The 15,220-nt window shown below is 36.0% G+C and overlaps 1 protein-coding gene across 1 annotated transcript in view; it reads left to right on the top strand.

Moving 5' to 3' along the window:
* Positions 1 to 14,980, top strand: part of Arp3 (Actin-related protein 3) — a 36,569-nt gene extending 21,589 nt beyond the window's left edge. Inside the window, exons 6-8 of the mRNA XM_083115879.1 lie at positions 9,183 to 9,401; positions 12,023 to 12,106; positions 14,186 to 14,980. Of these exons, the coding sequence (XP_082972005.1) occupies positions 9,183 to 9,401; positions 12,023 to 12,106; positions 14,186 to 14,281 (399 nt within the window). The 3' untranslated portion in view covers positions 14,282 to 14,980. The remainder of the gene's footprint in view (positions 1 to 9,182; positions 9,402 to 12,022; positions 12,107 to 14,185) is intronic.
* Positions 14,981 to 15,220: the final 240 nt, after the last annotated feature.

Here is a 15,220-nt window from a genome sequence, read left to right as displayed (position 1 = left end):
GTTTATTAACACATGCTATACGAGGGTGCACCCAAAAGAAACCAATTTGCTAATAAAATTAGCCGGAATATGCCAATGCGGGGGAATAAAAAAAGAATCACAAGGTGTGGTGAATACGGAGGGTGAGGAACAACAGGCATTTGGTTTTACGCCAAAAACTGTTGGACACGCACAGCAGTGTGGCCTGGGACATTGTTGTGGTGGAGCTTCCACATTTCTGGGCGTTTTCGCTGCACATTTTCATGCAATCGCCTTAACACACCCATGTAGAAATCAGTGGTGAAGCTCCTATGAGGCTTTTGAGGCTTAGCCTACCCAAAAAATGTTGAAATTAAAATGTTCTTGTACCCTGTAACAATCAAAGTTCGTTAAAACGAATTAAACTATGTAATCCGAACGGTTTGTTCCGCCGATCCTTCCAGATATGTTGTCAGTCAGGCCAGAAAGACGAGCACGTTCGGTCCGAACTGTGAGGCTTTTCGTCAAAAGCCTCGCGTTTAAAAGGCAGCTACAGCGTGAGCTGTGTGTAGGTGGGAGGGGAGGGGACTGTCGATTCACTGGGTGAAAGCGGCTAGCCTCAGAACCAACCCGTTGTGCTTCTAGCAAAGTGCATCGTTCATGCGCTGCATTGTTAAATGTTAATTTACTTCAAGTGCATGCACGTGTGTGTGTGTGTGTGTGTGTGTGTGGCACATAGTGTATTTATGTTATAAAAATAAAATACTGTGAAATTATGTGTTGAAAACTCGAAGAGGATTTGCAGTGCAATAAATGTAAGTGAACAAGACTTCGTGGCTCTCAAATGCTTAACCTACAAAATCTTGGACGCACTGACTGTACAAATGGAAATACGTTTTGGAGATCTTGAAAAGATAAAATTTGTTGAATTGCTAGACCAAAATAGCTTTGGGCGATATAAACTACATTTTCCAGTGATGAAATTAAATAACCTTCTGTCCACGTATCCATTTTTCAATAAAGAACGATTAGAAAATGATTTAAAGAATATCTATGCTGATGAAGAAAAGCATTTACCTCCTGCAGACCTTCTAAAATTCATAGTTAGCAATTATCTTCAAACAATCTACAAAGAAGTAACACAACTTATCAAGTTGGTCTTGATATTCCCTGTTACAACAGCTTCCTCCGAAAGAAGTATGAGCACCCTCAAGAGAGTAAAAAATTATCTCCGTAATTCAATGAAAAATAAAAGATTAAGTTCTCTCAGTACAATAGCCATTGAAAAAAAACTGGTTAAAGAACTTTCTATTGATCAAGGCTTCAAGGAAAGAGTAATTGATACTTTTACAACCCAGAAGAATCGACGCATGGACCTGCTGTATAAAAAAATATAAGCAGATTTTTCAGCCTACCCAGTATTTATGCCTTAGCTTCGCCACTGGTAGAAATCCTGATTAATAGTTTGACCTTTGACGACGATCTTCGTAAACAGCATTTCACACTTTTTCAATGTTTTCGTCATTTCTTGCTGTGGCAGGTCATCCAGATCGCGGTTGGTCTTCCACTGACATTTTCCATTTTTTGAAATGTGCAAACCACTCGTACACTTGCATTTTACCTAGGGTGTCTTCTTTAAGTGCTTCTTTAAGCATCACCACAGTCTCAGCTGCAGTTTTCCCTAATAGGAAACAAAATTTCACACACACTCTCTGCTCCTTCTGATCCACCATAGCAAAGTTCGCAGCAAGCGTTTGTCAACACAAAGAATGTGTGGCACAGCACAGCTCCGTGTCTACACAGGGCAACAGCACTCAGCGTACTGGCACGTCATAGTGTCACCTCACTACATCTTGCGATGGAAGTCGGAAGTATGTCAGGCTTTCCGGTTTCTTTTGGGTACACCCTCGTATATCACAGTGTCATTATTAATATTAATGAAACACAATATCAGTACAATGGTCCTCCTCTTAAAATTATCTTCATAAACGTAGCATATTCAACAAGAGATAGACACTTCTCAAAATTTCTTGAAACCGGAAATGACTTTCACTTCTAGTATTGCCCATCAACATAAATCCAAAAACTTTAAATTTGGTAACAACTAGAGTTGGAAGTGCCTGAAATCAATGAAAATACAGGAGTTGGCAGTATTTTCCCTGTTCCATGGTTTTTGTTAATCTCTCTACTGTGAAATAGACACTCATTTCTAAATATAAAATACAATTTACAATATAAAATTTGTAGCTAGACAAACAGTGTTTTCAAAAAAGCCAGCTTTTTTGAATGGGCAGTTCTTTCCGAGTGTTATCTTCATATTTCGGTAGGCTTATTAAATATATCTATGTAGTATAAACATATTCACATAACTAGAGTGGTTTTGTGTTTTTAATAGAACCTAAGAGTATGATTAGTATGATATGATTTTCAATGTTTGAATTTGTTATTCTTTTACAGTAAGAAAAAAGAAAAGGTATAAAAAACTTACGTGAGTGAGTATAATAGTTGCAGATGACGTTTCGCGAAGCTACGCTCCTCTTCTTCAGGTCTCTTTTCAGTACATAAAATACTTCGTCATATATGTAAAAAAAATTCCAGGATTAGGTAAAAGAGGGTGTTTGGATATGGAATTTAAAATTACATGAAGATAAAAATGCCATGAGGGCTAAGAGATAATTCTAAAAGAACGGTGTGCCCATATTACCATACATTCATTCTTGCTATGGGCAACCCTGTTTCGGGAATAGTTTCCAGCATATTCCTCCATTACATTGAGAAGGATTCACTGAGTGAGGTTAACAATGATATTAGATATTTTTGTAGATATGTTGATGACATCTTGGTTATCAGGAAAAAAGAAATATTAGATCGTATTTTTCGAAATGATGGGAGAACAAGACGATAGAATAAAATTCACTTGTGAGATAGAAAACGAAGGAGTAATTAACTATTTGGACATGAGGATTGAACAGGTTAATGGCAGGTTTCGGACTGGGATTTAGCAGGGGACAGATATATCCACCAAGATTCTCAACATGCAAACAGAATTAAGAATAATATATACATGAACTTCTACATTCAGGCAGGGAGGCTCTGTAATTGTAGGGAGGAAAGAGAGAAAGAAGAAAATTGGATAATGAAGGTGGGGTTAAGAAACGGTTATGAGGTAGAGGAAATGAGGAGAATAAAGAGGGGGGGACTTAAAGTCTTGAATAAAGAAGGTTGAAAGAATGGGATAAGTAAGAATAATGAGGTAGGTGAAATAGAATACAAATACGTCGGCATCCCATATGTAAAAGGGATGTCTGAAAAATTTGATAAGATTCTCAAAGGCTTCAGGTTAAAAGGGCGAATGAGAGCTCCCCGAAATATAGAAGAATATTTTACTGAATACAAAAAGGATGGAAAGGGGCGAAAAGAAGATGAGAAGGGCGTGTATAAGATAACTTGCTCTTGTAATAAAGCATATATTGGACAAACTGGAAGAAGCATGGGAACTCGTTGGGACGAGCATGACAAGGATATTAGGGAACAATCTTCGAAGACCGGGCTTTCTGAACATGTTTTAGAATTAAATCATAAGGTTAGAAAAAGAGAAGTCGTAAAAAGAGTTCATAAACAACCTGATATGAACGTTCACAAGGCTGCAAATATTTGTGTTGATAGGGGGAAAAAACTAAATAGGGATGATGGTAACTTGAATGAGGCCTGGATTCACTTGTTTAAACGGTGGGGAAAAAATAGTGAAGAGTCTGTTAAATTCCATGTCATGCCGGAAGTGACTCGCCCTGTGTCGGAATCTGTGGAGTTCTCATTGGAGCGGATGTAGCATTCGTACGCTACAGTAGTCATTCATTCTGTATGGTAATATGGGCACACCGTTCTTTTAGAATTATCTCTTAGCCCTCATGGCATTTTTATCTTCATGTAATTTCAAATTCCATATCCAAACACCCTCTTTTACCTAATCCTGGATTTTTTTTACATATATGACGAAGTATTTTATGTACTGAAAAGAGACCTGAAGAAGCGGAGTGTAGCTTCGCGAAACGTCATCTGCAACTATTATACTCGCTCACTTAAGTTTTTATACCTTTTTTTTTTAACAGTAAAATAATATATTTAGTGAGTAAACGCACAGATTTCCAAAATTTGAATTTGTTATACAAATACGTAAATGAAGCAAAAAAGAAAATACATCTCTACCTTTTTCAAATCTAGTATCAAATCTCTTTACATTAAATTTTGTGTTCAGTAAAATATATTTGTATTCTGGCTTTCCAGTAAATGGCAGCTAAACTTGGTCATGGAGCAACTAGTGATGTATTTTGGCTGCTTGTTACAGTAGTTCTCAACCTTTGTGAGACCACTGTCCACCAGTAAATTTAGTTCTTACAAGTCGATGCCCTGATCCCAACAATTTCACTCATAAATACATTTCTGATCTTTAAAATTTATATGGAAATTAATATTAATATATCAACTATGGTATAATCTTAGTTCAATTATGTATAGACTTGCTGTCACAGGCCCACACTTTTTTTTATCACTGAAATTCAAGAAACCATTTTATTATTGAACACTGCTTCTTTTGCTGATTATGTATGTGCAGTTATTTATTAATTATAATAATTACAAAAAATTCTATCATTAATAAAGAATAACCAATTATTGCACGAGTGTCGCTCATATATTTTATCATTCACTAAAACTCACAAAACCCATCATATTTTTTTATTACTGCTTTATTATTTGTAGAAGTGCAGTTGTTTATTAAATATAAAAATTACAATAATTACGATCATTACCAACCAGTTGTATGCTGTCACAGGCATGAGTGTCTCGAATGAGACACATTCAAAGATGGCACCTGATAAGCCCACCAAGTGCATTTTGCCTCCTAATTACTTTGTCATATATGTTTTCATGAGCAAAATTAATACAGAAATATTGGGAACATCCTAGAGAACAACTAATTTATTTTCAAACAGTTGAAAAATCTAAGAAGAAATAGATGTGGTGGGCCTCCAAGCCCCTCTCGGTAAACTAGGGTTAAAATTGTATCTGAACCACTACGTGTCCACTGGGATTGGCCAATATCTGTCTCTTAGCTGCTACATCATGTAATTTTTGTAGCTAGTTGTAATATATTTACAAACCTGTAAAAAAAGCCAAATTTTCATATATTTTTTTAAAAAAAGCTGGCTTTTTATCAGAAAAGAAACTTCCATTCAAAAGAGCAACTCTAATAACAACACAAACAACAATATTAAAATGAACAAGTAAAATGTATACATGTCAAAATTAAACAAGGCGTAACAACATGGAACATTGCCTAAGCAGTCAGTAACTTGCCATCTCTTGTGCCTCAAATTGCATATGTCAAACGTTGGTGTCTACATATGATATTTATCGTACTTACGCATACATAATGTACACCCTGGTTTTTGATGGGAAAAAGCAACAAACAGTTATATCTCGTATATAATGCACAGTACAATTCAGGTTCAAGAAATGGCTGTCTTAGTTGTAGGTCATAAAGCTGTTAATGAGTCTCCTCAGGGTTGCTACGCACCTGGAAAACATGGAAATGTCAGGGAATTTTGCAGATCATCTGGAATTTACATGCATTTTGGAGTCTGCAATAGAAAAAGTTGCAAAATGAACAAGTAGTTCACTTCCACTTCTGGATTTGGTTCTTTGATATAACTAAAGTACATTGACAATATGATTATAATTATCGAAAAGGTTGGTGAAAATGAGGTTATCTTTTGTAGATCTTAGTCTTGTTTGCATTTCCTATAGAATTCCTATATGCAACAAAAATTTCTCCAGATGCTGTGTACTTATAAACGTAAGCAAAAAAGCAGCATTTTCTATGACTATAAATCCGCCAGAAAATGAAAATTTGTGTATAGATTATGAACTTTTTCTGTTGTTTTTATATTGTGGAGATGTGTTATGGTGAAATAACGTACCTCGTTACCTTAGCCTGAAGGCTAGATGCACGTGATTGTAGGATCCAATACGTTTGATTCAGATTGAAATTTTACAATTTAGTCTTCGAATTTTTACATGTTCTTGTGCGTGTAGAATGACATTTGCTTTAGAAGAAAAATAACTTGGAAATATCAGGGAATTTCATAATCAAACAATCGTAGCAAACCTGCACCTGTTGCTATGTAGACCAAGAGGAGAATATCATGTTCTGTATACCATGACTCGCCAACCCACTCCACCTCCCCCCATGGTGTTTATCATCCCAAAGCTTTCACTTCTGCAACCACATTGTTTATTCTTTAGTAGAAGAAAGGGAGATCAAAATTATGTTTTGGATTTGCAGCACTCAGCGAGGTGTCTTCCAGTCTGGAAAACCTGGGAATTCTGGGAAAGTCAGGGAATTTATTTTTTCTGGAAAAAATCAACATTTTTGTAATGGTGCACTAAAAATAGGGTTGTTGAAGAAAGAAACAAGAAAAAGACAAGCAAGAAATTTGAAATTGGTTGTGGACAAACTATACTTCAGTTTGATGTACTGAGTATTAACATTAGTTACAGTAAAGAAATTATAGTAAATACTCTAGTATAAAGGGTCATGTTTTGAACTAATAGATCTACTACATTATTTTTTCTTTGTTTAATTTATGTACATGTTCATTTGACCCAATGTTATTCCGTCTTGTATAGCTCGGACCTGTATGGTCAAAGAAGATTTCTAGTGTTATCACACGTTTAGGTATGATAATTTTCTGTTGCGAGTTGGCAACTCCACCAAATTAAGCAGGTTGGTAACAATGCGATGGATATGACTTTGAGTAAGTCTAAGTTTGTGTTTTTCCAAGACTTATTGGTGAGTAATCTTGTGATTATTCACTGTTATCTAATCTATCGAAAATAGGAGCTGGAATTTAAATGATGGATTTGTCTTTGAAAGGCATGTGCATTGTAAGATGCTCAGTGGAAGTGTCCTTTAAACGTGTTGTGTCACGAGTGCTAACTACTTTCTAGTTAAGTCAGTTACTGTTAATAATTTGTTAATCATCGCAACTGAGATTATTAATTAAACCCAGCAAGCCCTGGGTGTAAAAGAGTTTCCATACTCTTAGTCAGAGACGTTACATATTTATGCAATAATTGTTTTGATTTTTTATAAAGAATTAATCTTTAAATAAATACGGAGAAACTAGTACTCACTTTTATCCGCGAAGCTGTTTTTTCTTCTTTTTCGATTAATTTCAGTGGCCACTGCCACCATCCTCGTTGGAACTTGTTGCGCTGTTGCTTGGCGTGCGTCTTTTGTTCGTAGTTCTCTGGCTGCCGTTAGGTGCGCTGCTAGGTGCGTCGTCTGCTATTTCCGGGCGATAACTGCTGCAGTAGTGGAATCCAAGTATGGTGCGCTTGTCCGCTATCGATGTTTAGTTCGTGCGGGAAGTGCATTATGGCGTGAGTTTCCTTGATTTTGGTGTCTATGAGCGTGTGGGCAGTGTGTTTGACTCGAACCTTTTGAATTTTATGGCTGTTGTATTTGATATGTCTAGCAAGACCAGTAGTGGGTTGGGCTTTTTTTGCGTCTGCTAGGTGCTGTTGGATTCTTTCATTGACAGATCTGATGGACCTGCCGATGTAATGAGCCTTGCATTCACACTCTGCATCATATACACCTGGGTTGTCAAGGGGGGAGAGGAAGTACCGTTTGTGCTTGTTCAGTTTATCAGTTATTTTGGAGTTGGGTTTGTGTGCTACTTTGATGCCAAATGGGAGAAGGGCTTTGGCTATGCGGTTGGAAGTGGTGGGATGGTAGGGGAAGGCAAACCATTTATATTGGTCGCTGGGGGTTGGTTGTGGCTGGGTTGCTTGTGGATGGGTTGATTGTGGTAGGTTAGGGTGTCTGACCTGTATTTCCGCCTTACTGCACCAAGTGGAAAGTTGTGATTGAGTGTAGCCATGTTTCAGGGCTATTTCTGTGATGGTGGCTATCTCCTCTCGTAGATCCTCTTCTTTGCCGCAGTAGGAGAAGGCTCTTCGATAAAAGTTTAGCCACACATTGGCTTTTTGCTTAGGGGGATGGCTAATCTTAATCTTTGTTAACCATAAGTCAATATGTGGCAGGTATTTCATAAATTTCATAAAGTTCACCCTTGATATCCCTATCAGACAGACAGTTTCTATTTAGTTTCCCTTCTCATTATTACTTTTAACATGTGAAGTTAATATTCTAAAAATTTGGTTAAGTAGAATTCTAAGTGTGATGTTTAGCTAAAGTATATAGTGACCCATCTTTTTCAATATTTAAATACAAGAATTGTCCTTTGGTCTGGAAAACCTGGAAAAGCCATGGAATTTTGTTTTTATGAAATGATAGACACCCTACCCTGACTCAGGAAGTTATTTCCTATTATTTCTCGCCTGACAAATACTGCTAATATGCATTCCATGTGACAGGAGGTGCATGCTTGAATTCTGCCAGAACTGCATGGTGTTGCTTTTCTCCATGTCGCAACATTTCACTTTTATAGTGTTTTTTTTTTTTTTTTTTTTAATAATTATTATTACTAAAGAAAGCCAACCTGGTAATTTGTATTTCCACCTGTTTGTATATATATGTTATACACAGTGACAGTAAAAACATGCATGGTTTTAATGTTGGCTGTGCGAATTATTCTGTGCATAATACTCACCACAGTTTTTGGGGCAAGAATGTTGGAAAAAAGTGCACATTATACATGAGTAAATATGGTACTTGCACTTATTGTTAATTTAACTACTCTGCCGTCTAGATTCCATGTTTTTCTACACAGCATATTATGTTGTAATATGGCACAATATAATTAAAGTTCGTGTTGTCTGGTGAATGTTCCTTATTTAATTTGCAAATGAATTAACATGTATACAAACCAGTAGGACTTAAGTAAATAAATGAAGAAAAAAAATGTTCAGTTCCTGTAGTTAAATGCTACAATTAGTATATACTGGTAATAATGCTTAAGTTACCTGGGGGAATGAAGAGTCAATGTATGATTATGATCATAAATGACAAATAACAAAATATCACAGTTATTTTTTCTAATACTCAAGAATTTCTTATTCCTTTTGTGTCATTTTCCAGTAGTAAATTTCCTATTACCTATAATATAATGAATTCTATCTGTAAAATCATTGTGTGAGCAAATTGTCTTACATTTCATTTGTTTCACTGTCTAAATAGATATGATTCTTTTCTGCAGTTTGCTAATCCTGACTTCAACACACCCCTGTCAGAAATTGTGGATACTGTAATTCAGAATTGTCCTATAGATGTTCGCCGACCGATGTACAACAATATTGTATTGTCTGGTGGATCCACAATGTTCAGAGACTTTGGCCGTCGACTTCAGAGGGATATGAAGAGGGTTGTGGATGCTCGTCTAAGACTGAGTGAACAACTCAGTGGAGGAAGAATTAAGGTAATTAGTAGTTTGATTTTTGGGTGCAGATTTTTGCCTAGTTGCCTTTTTTATTCCTTTGTAGTAAAACATAGGCTTTAATGTTTTAGGTTCATTTCATGGTGTTTCTAGTCCAAAAATGCATTTTTATAGTGTCTTTAAATGCCTATTTGGAGGGTTAGTGCCTATTTTGCTTAATTGTGCCTAAAATGCCTATTCTGCAACTTTTGCTTACCTCAACTATTTTTATGCACCTTTGATTTTCTCTACATTGAAGAAGGTAAGCCTTTGTTGATGTTGAACTGACTAAAATCTGGTATTAGCCAGATTTGACGGTCGCAAGGGATGTCAGAGCTTTGTTAATACCAAATGTAAGGGTAAGCATACTGGACAACCTGTGGTTATATATTTATATTTGGACAAAACTACGCCAACCCACCCCTTCTTTTTTCCACCTGAAATCTTGTAGGAGTCAGTCAGTGCTCATTTGCTTTGTTGTGTTGTGTGTGTATGAAAGGAAGTAGACCGTTATCTGTGGAGATATCGTCTTCATGTGTTTAAAAATGCCAAAGCACAAGATGGCCAAATGTGTATTAATTTAAAAGCAGATTGCTGCAGAGGCTTGTTTTACCACCGATGGAAAATTTTGAGTTTTGTAATTTAGCAAAATTAAAATGAGGGATTATAAGATTAAATTTATGAAGGAACACACACAAAGAACATCGTTGCCCAGGCCGGGATTCAAACCTGGGACCCCCGTGGTGTCGCAGTCATGCTGTGCTAACCACTTCCCCACAGAGATCGGCCCCATTGACAGAGACATGGGTGCTCACTTGGGCACAGATGCGCTTGCCCCCCCCCCCCCCCCCCAGACGGAGTTAATGTAATTTGAATGCTGAAATTGTAGATATATTTTATAACAAAAAGTATAGTTTTCTGACCTACAGGCCGTAAGTTACAGCAACTTTTATTATTATTATTATTTGAAATAGGGTTACATAATAGCAGTATTATTATTATTATTATTATTATTATTAATAAAAGTTTCTGAGAGACTGCCCCTCCCTCCCTGAGAAAAAATCCTGCGGTGCCCTTGGACAGAAAAGTAATTTTCTGTCAAGCTTGTATTAAATTACTTTCCAAATAAATATTTTATCTCACATTCACATATAGAGTTTTACATAATGGCCTTGTTCAACACTCTCAGCTGCTGACGTGATTTCCGTCTCCTCTAAATGATTTCTACTTCTCGTGTTATTCGGAAACAAGGGTAAATGGTGAACAGTACTTACCTTGACGAGCCGTCACCTTACATTACCTGAGTTCTGAATAGAACAATGCTAAGTTATGTGAAAAACTTACCATAGTGTCCTTGTGTTGCATACAGAGAAATACACTAACTCAAACAATGATACTATTTATTCTAAAATTTAATGCCATACATAGATTAACAGCTCACGTACTCGAGCAAAAGTAAATAAGTAAATGCAAAAGCTTTAAATTAACCAGGTTGTGTTATCATAGCCTTTATGCAAATGACGATTTGATTCAAACTATTGTCAATTCTTTGTGAAACATTTGCCTGCAATCAGTACAATGGGTAACACAAGTAAATTTCTTCAGACAGTCCATGTAATTTTAGATTTGTTTGGGGACAAGCCAGCATTTGGTTTCTGGGGATATTGCTAATTTTGTTTACCATTTTTTGAGCCCCTGAAAGGGAGCGACTTCTTAAATTAAAACCGAGTGGATTAAGGGACAAGGTAATTTTGCAATATAACCCTACCGTTGGCGAAAAGCCAAGTACTTTTTTCTGCGTACTGTAGTTTAAAAGTATTTAGTTAAATCAATTAAATACTCTATCTGAAATATAGAAAGAAATGGTTCGTACGCTGGACTAGACCAGCAGTAGTAGTTCAAATGTATTCGAGCTTGTCACTTGCATACAGGATTGGATCTCTCACATGTCAATTTTTATGTGGGGGTTGTTTCTCTTGTAATTTTTTGTATATAATCACAGAATAAATAGTTTTTTTATATATATTCTTAAACTGAATGTCTGGGCTATCATTCAAGTAAGAACTGAGTTTTCCCAATTATCAGAAGACACGGTCGAGGTTCGTATAGGGCTACTTGCTCTCATCTAGAAAAAACAGTTTCGCGGATAAAGTGAGTACTAATTTCTCCGTATTTATTATACTACCGCGTGTCTCTTTTTTCAATTATGAATACTTAGAGAAGTTACCAAATTTTGTAGTAAGTTACTGCATACATATTGGAACGTCAAAGTAGTAATATCAAACTATTCCAACTCTATGTTTAATGACGTTTACATGTTCATGAGAACAGCATGAAGTAACAGGCACTTAAGTACATACTTAACATGAAAAATCTTTTTTACACTACTGATGACAGTGGTCATAGTGGCAAAGTATTGCACATCAAAATGACAAAATTAACATATGCACACATTAATTTCTGATAAATGAACATGATTGTTGGCCTCAAAAAATCATCGAGTAGTCTACTAAATGTTCCCTCTCATAAAATGCTTTGTTAATGTTGAATGGAATTTTTAGATGTAATATAACATTTGACAGTACATTATAAGAGTAATTTTAAGTTCTAATTTTTTCTTGCAGCCAAAGCCGATTGATGTTCAGGTGATTTCGCATCATATGCAGCGATATGCAGTATGGTTCGGGGGCAGTTTGCTAGCTTCAACAGTAAGTAATATTATGTTGTTTTTTTTTACACTACTGATACTTAAGAGTAGAACAAATGAATGAATTGAAGGGCTCAGAAGTAAAACATGGTAAGTGCAATTACACCCCAGAATTGAAGGAATCACTTTTTATTTTGTAACTCAGTGATTACCAAAATATCAAGGTCATGCAATCTGCATTGGACTCATTGAACCCTTCTGAAATTGGTAAACAACAAGAAAGAATTTATCTACAGTATAGCTTCTAATAACCTTTCTGCTTAATAAACTTAATAATGACCACAATGTCCCTTACCATGTTTTACTCTCTAGCCCTTGATAAAATATTTGGGTGTGACAGCACAATTGACCATTTTTCACAGAATATATGGGGAAAATCTCTTTATCTAAAATCCTTAGTCCAGAGTTTAAAAAAGCTAATATAAAAAGCCTCGTGATTGCTTGTTTGTTTGAGTTTGTTATAAGTACACTTTATGCATGGACATACAAAAGCAACAAGCAATTCTGTAGCCTGTTGTGTCACAATTACTTTTGTAAGTTCATTTCCACATGACAAATACTACTACGTACAAAAAGTTCCCGGAATTTGTGAATAAAACAAAATACGTGGTTAATCATCAACATTTATTTTGTTGCCTTCAAAATAGGCCCCATCAGATGCAGCACACATATGCCAATGCTTAACCCAGTTTTCAAAACACATTTCAAATGCAGAAGACTGTATCGCCCTGAGTTCCTTCTGCGAATTTCCTTTAATTGATTCAATTGATTCAAAATGCCTTCCCCGAAGTGGTAACTTGAGTCGCGGAAAGAGAAAAAAAAATCACACGGAGCCAAATATGGAGAATATGGGGCTTGGGCATGTGTTGAGTTTTTGACCAAAAACTCGCGAACAAGAGTCGACGTGTGTGACGACGCATTATCGTGATGCAAAATCCAAGAATTGTTTTTCCAAAAGTCTGGTCTTTTCCGGCGAACATTCTCACGCAGATGCCTCATAACAGTCACATAAAACTCTTTATTCACAGTTTGTCACGCTGGAAGGAATTCTAAGTGCACAACACCACGATAATCATAGAAAACAATGAGCATGACCTTAATTTTTGAGCGACTTTGGCGTGGTTTTTTAGGTTTTGGTTTATTTTTGAATTGCCATTCCGTAGATTGTTGACCTGTTTGCATGTCCTACTCATACACCCATGACTCATCACTAGTTATGATGGGTTTCTTGAAGGTTGAGTCCTAAAGGCTTGCGAAATCATGTCTTCAGCAACATCCCTGCAATGTGCTTTTTGCAGGAAATTCAGCTCCTTTGGAACAAGTCGTGCCGCAATGTGTTTCATGCCTAACACATCAGTCAAAATGTTGTGAACAGACATGTGTGATATGCCAAGCTCACGAACCACTCCTTTTTTCAAGCACCATTGTCCTGATTTTTCAGACGTTTTCACCAGTCGTCGACGTGGAAGATCGACCAGAATGGGGCAAATCAGGAAAAACTTCTCTGCCTTCTTTGAAAGCCTTGTACCATGCATACGCTTCTGTTTTTGACAGACACGAATTACCAAAGGTCTTTTGTAACATTTTCAATGATTCAGCACACAACAGTCCATTGGCAACAAAATATTTCAAACAAATTCTTTGCTCTATATATGTCTCTATTCTGCAAATCGCAGGACACTCATCAACACAACTAACGTAAACAGCTGCTGTGCACAAACTGATGGATAGATTACTCTACCCCTCAGTACAGTGCTGCCATCCTACGGACAAAATGAATTCTCAATGCCTCTAATGTGGGACTTTTACCTGCCAAATTCCAGGTACTTTTTTTTACTGAAGGTATCACTTGTCACTTCGGTCTGAATTCAATTCAATTCAATAGTCTTTATTCTTGGTGCGGTTCAGCAAATCCCACAAAGAAAGATATAGCAAACTTCATGATTATGCAGGAGAATTATAAGACACTACATACATGAAGAAAAACAAACACAAAAAAGCTAATACTACTACAGAAAGAAATGACAATAATACTCCTTTCAAATCTTCCTATTAATAACTCGTAACATCTCATTTTCAGCCTGAATTTTATTCTGTATGCCATACGAAGAAAGCCTATGAGGAATATGGACCCAGGATATGTAGACACAATCCAGTTTTTGGCACCATGACATAAGGAAAGGAGAATGCTGTGTTGGGCATTTGGGATGATCCTGTCTGTGCCAAAGGACAAGAAATCATGGTGCTAAGCCTTGAGAAGACACCCACAACAGATGTGTGCAATTGTTAAGCATAGATTCTTGCATTGAAGAAGTAAGAGTAAAAACAATAAAATAGTGATTAAATATTGTATCAATTGATACGGTTTCATGGTATAGAGACAAAGATATATTGGTTTGTTGAGGAACCACATCTCGATGTATAGACCATTGTTTGTATAGATATAGAAGTGGATAATTGAATAATGCAATGTAATACGAGGTAAATGACCTTTCTTTTTGTTTCATTTCTTTCTCTTTTGGGTGATTGTACAATCAGGTGTTTTGGAACATTTAAGAGGACATTCCTGTAGTGCGTGATAGAAGACTTCTGTAATACGAGCTGATGACCTTTTTTTTATTTTTACTGTCTTTTCTGCAAGAATGCTAAGTTGAGAATCATAAATATAGGAACATTTTAGTCACTTGTCACAAAACATTCTTATTTGAAATACACAATGAACTTTACAGGCTTTAATAATATTGATTTGACTTATTGATTACCAGCAATATAAAGTCATATATGTAAGAATTGCTATTTTTTTCCTACTGAATGAAAAATTTTGTATATTATTAAAATACATCATTAGTTTAACAATTATCTGCTTAAACAAGTTTATTTTTATACTGAACCAGCTGTATGATGTAGCTCATAATCCATAAGGTGATAGTTACAGTATTTACTATAAGTTATAGTTTATTGAAAATGTGTGTGAAACTATGGTTGCTCAACTTATTAGTCAAGTTAATTAGCCCAGTAATTTTAGTATTCGCCATAGAATGCCTCTCCAAGTTGGGTCCCAATTTTCACATAAATTGTCAATAAATTGTAGATTTACTTTTGCATGTTGAAGCAT

Source organism: Lepisma saccharinum, unplaced genomic scaffold (genome assembly GCF_977018435.1).
Source record: "Lepisma saccharinum unplaced genomic scaffold, izLepSacc3.1 HAP1_SCAFFOLD_102, whole genome shotgun sequence".
NCBI classification, from domain to species: domain Eukaryota; kingdom Metazoa; phylum Arthropoda; class Insecta; order Zygentoma; family Lepismatidae; genus Lepisma; species Lepisma saccharinum.
This window is presented reverse-complemented; position numbering and strand designations above follow the sequence as displayed.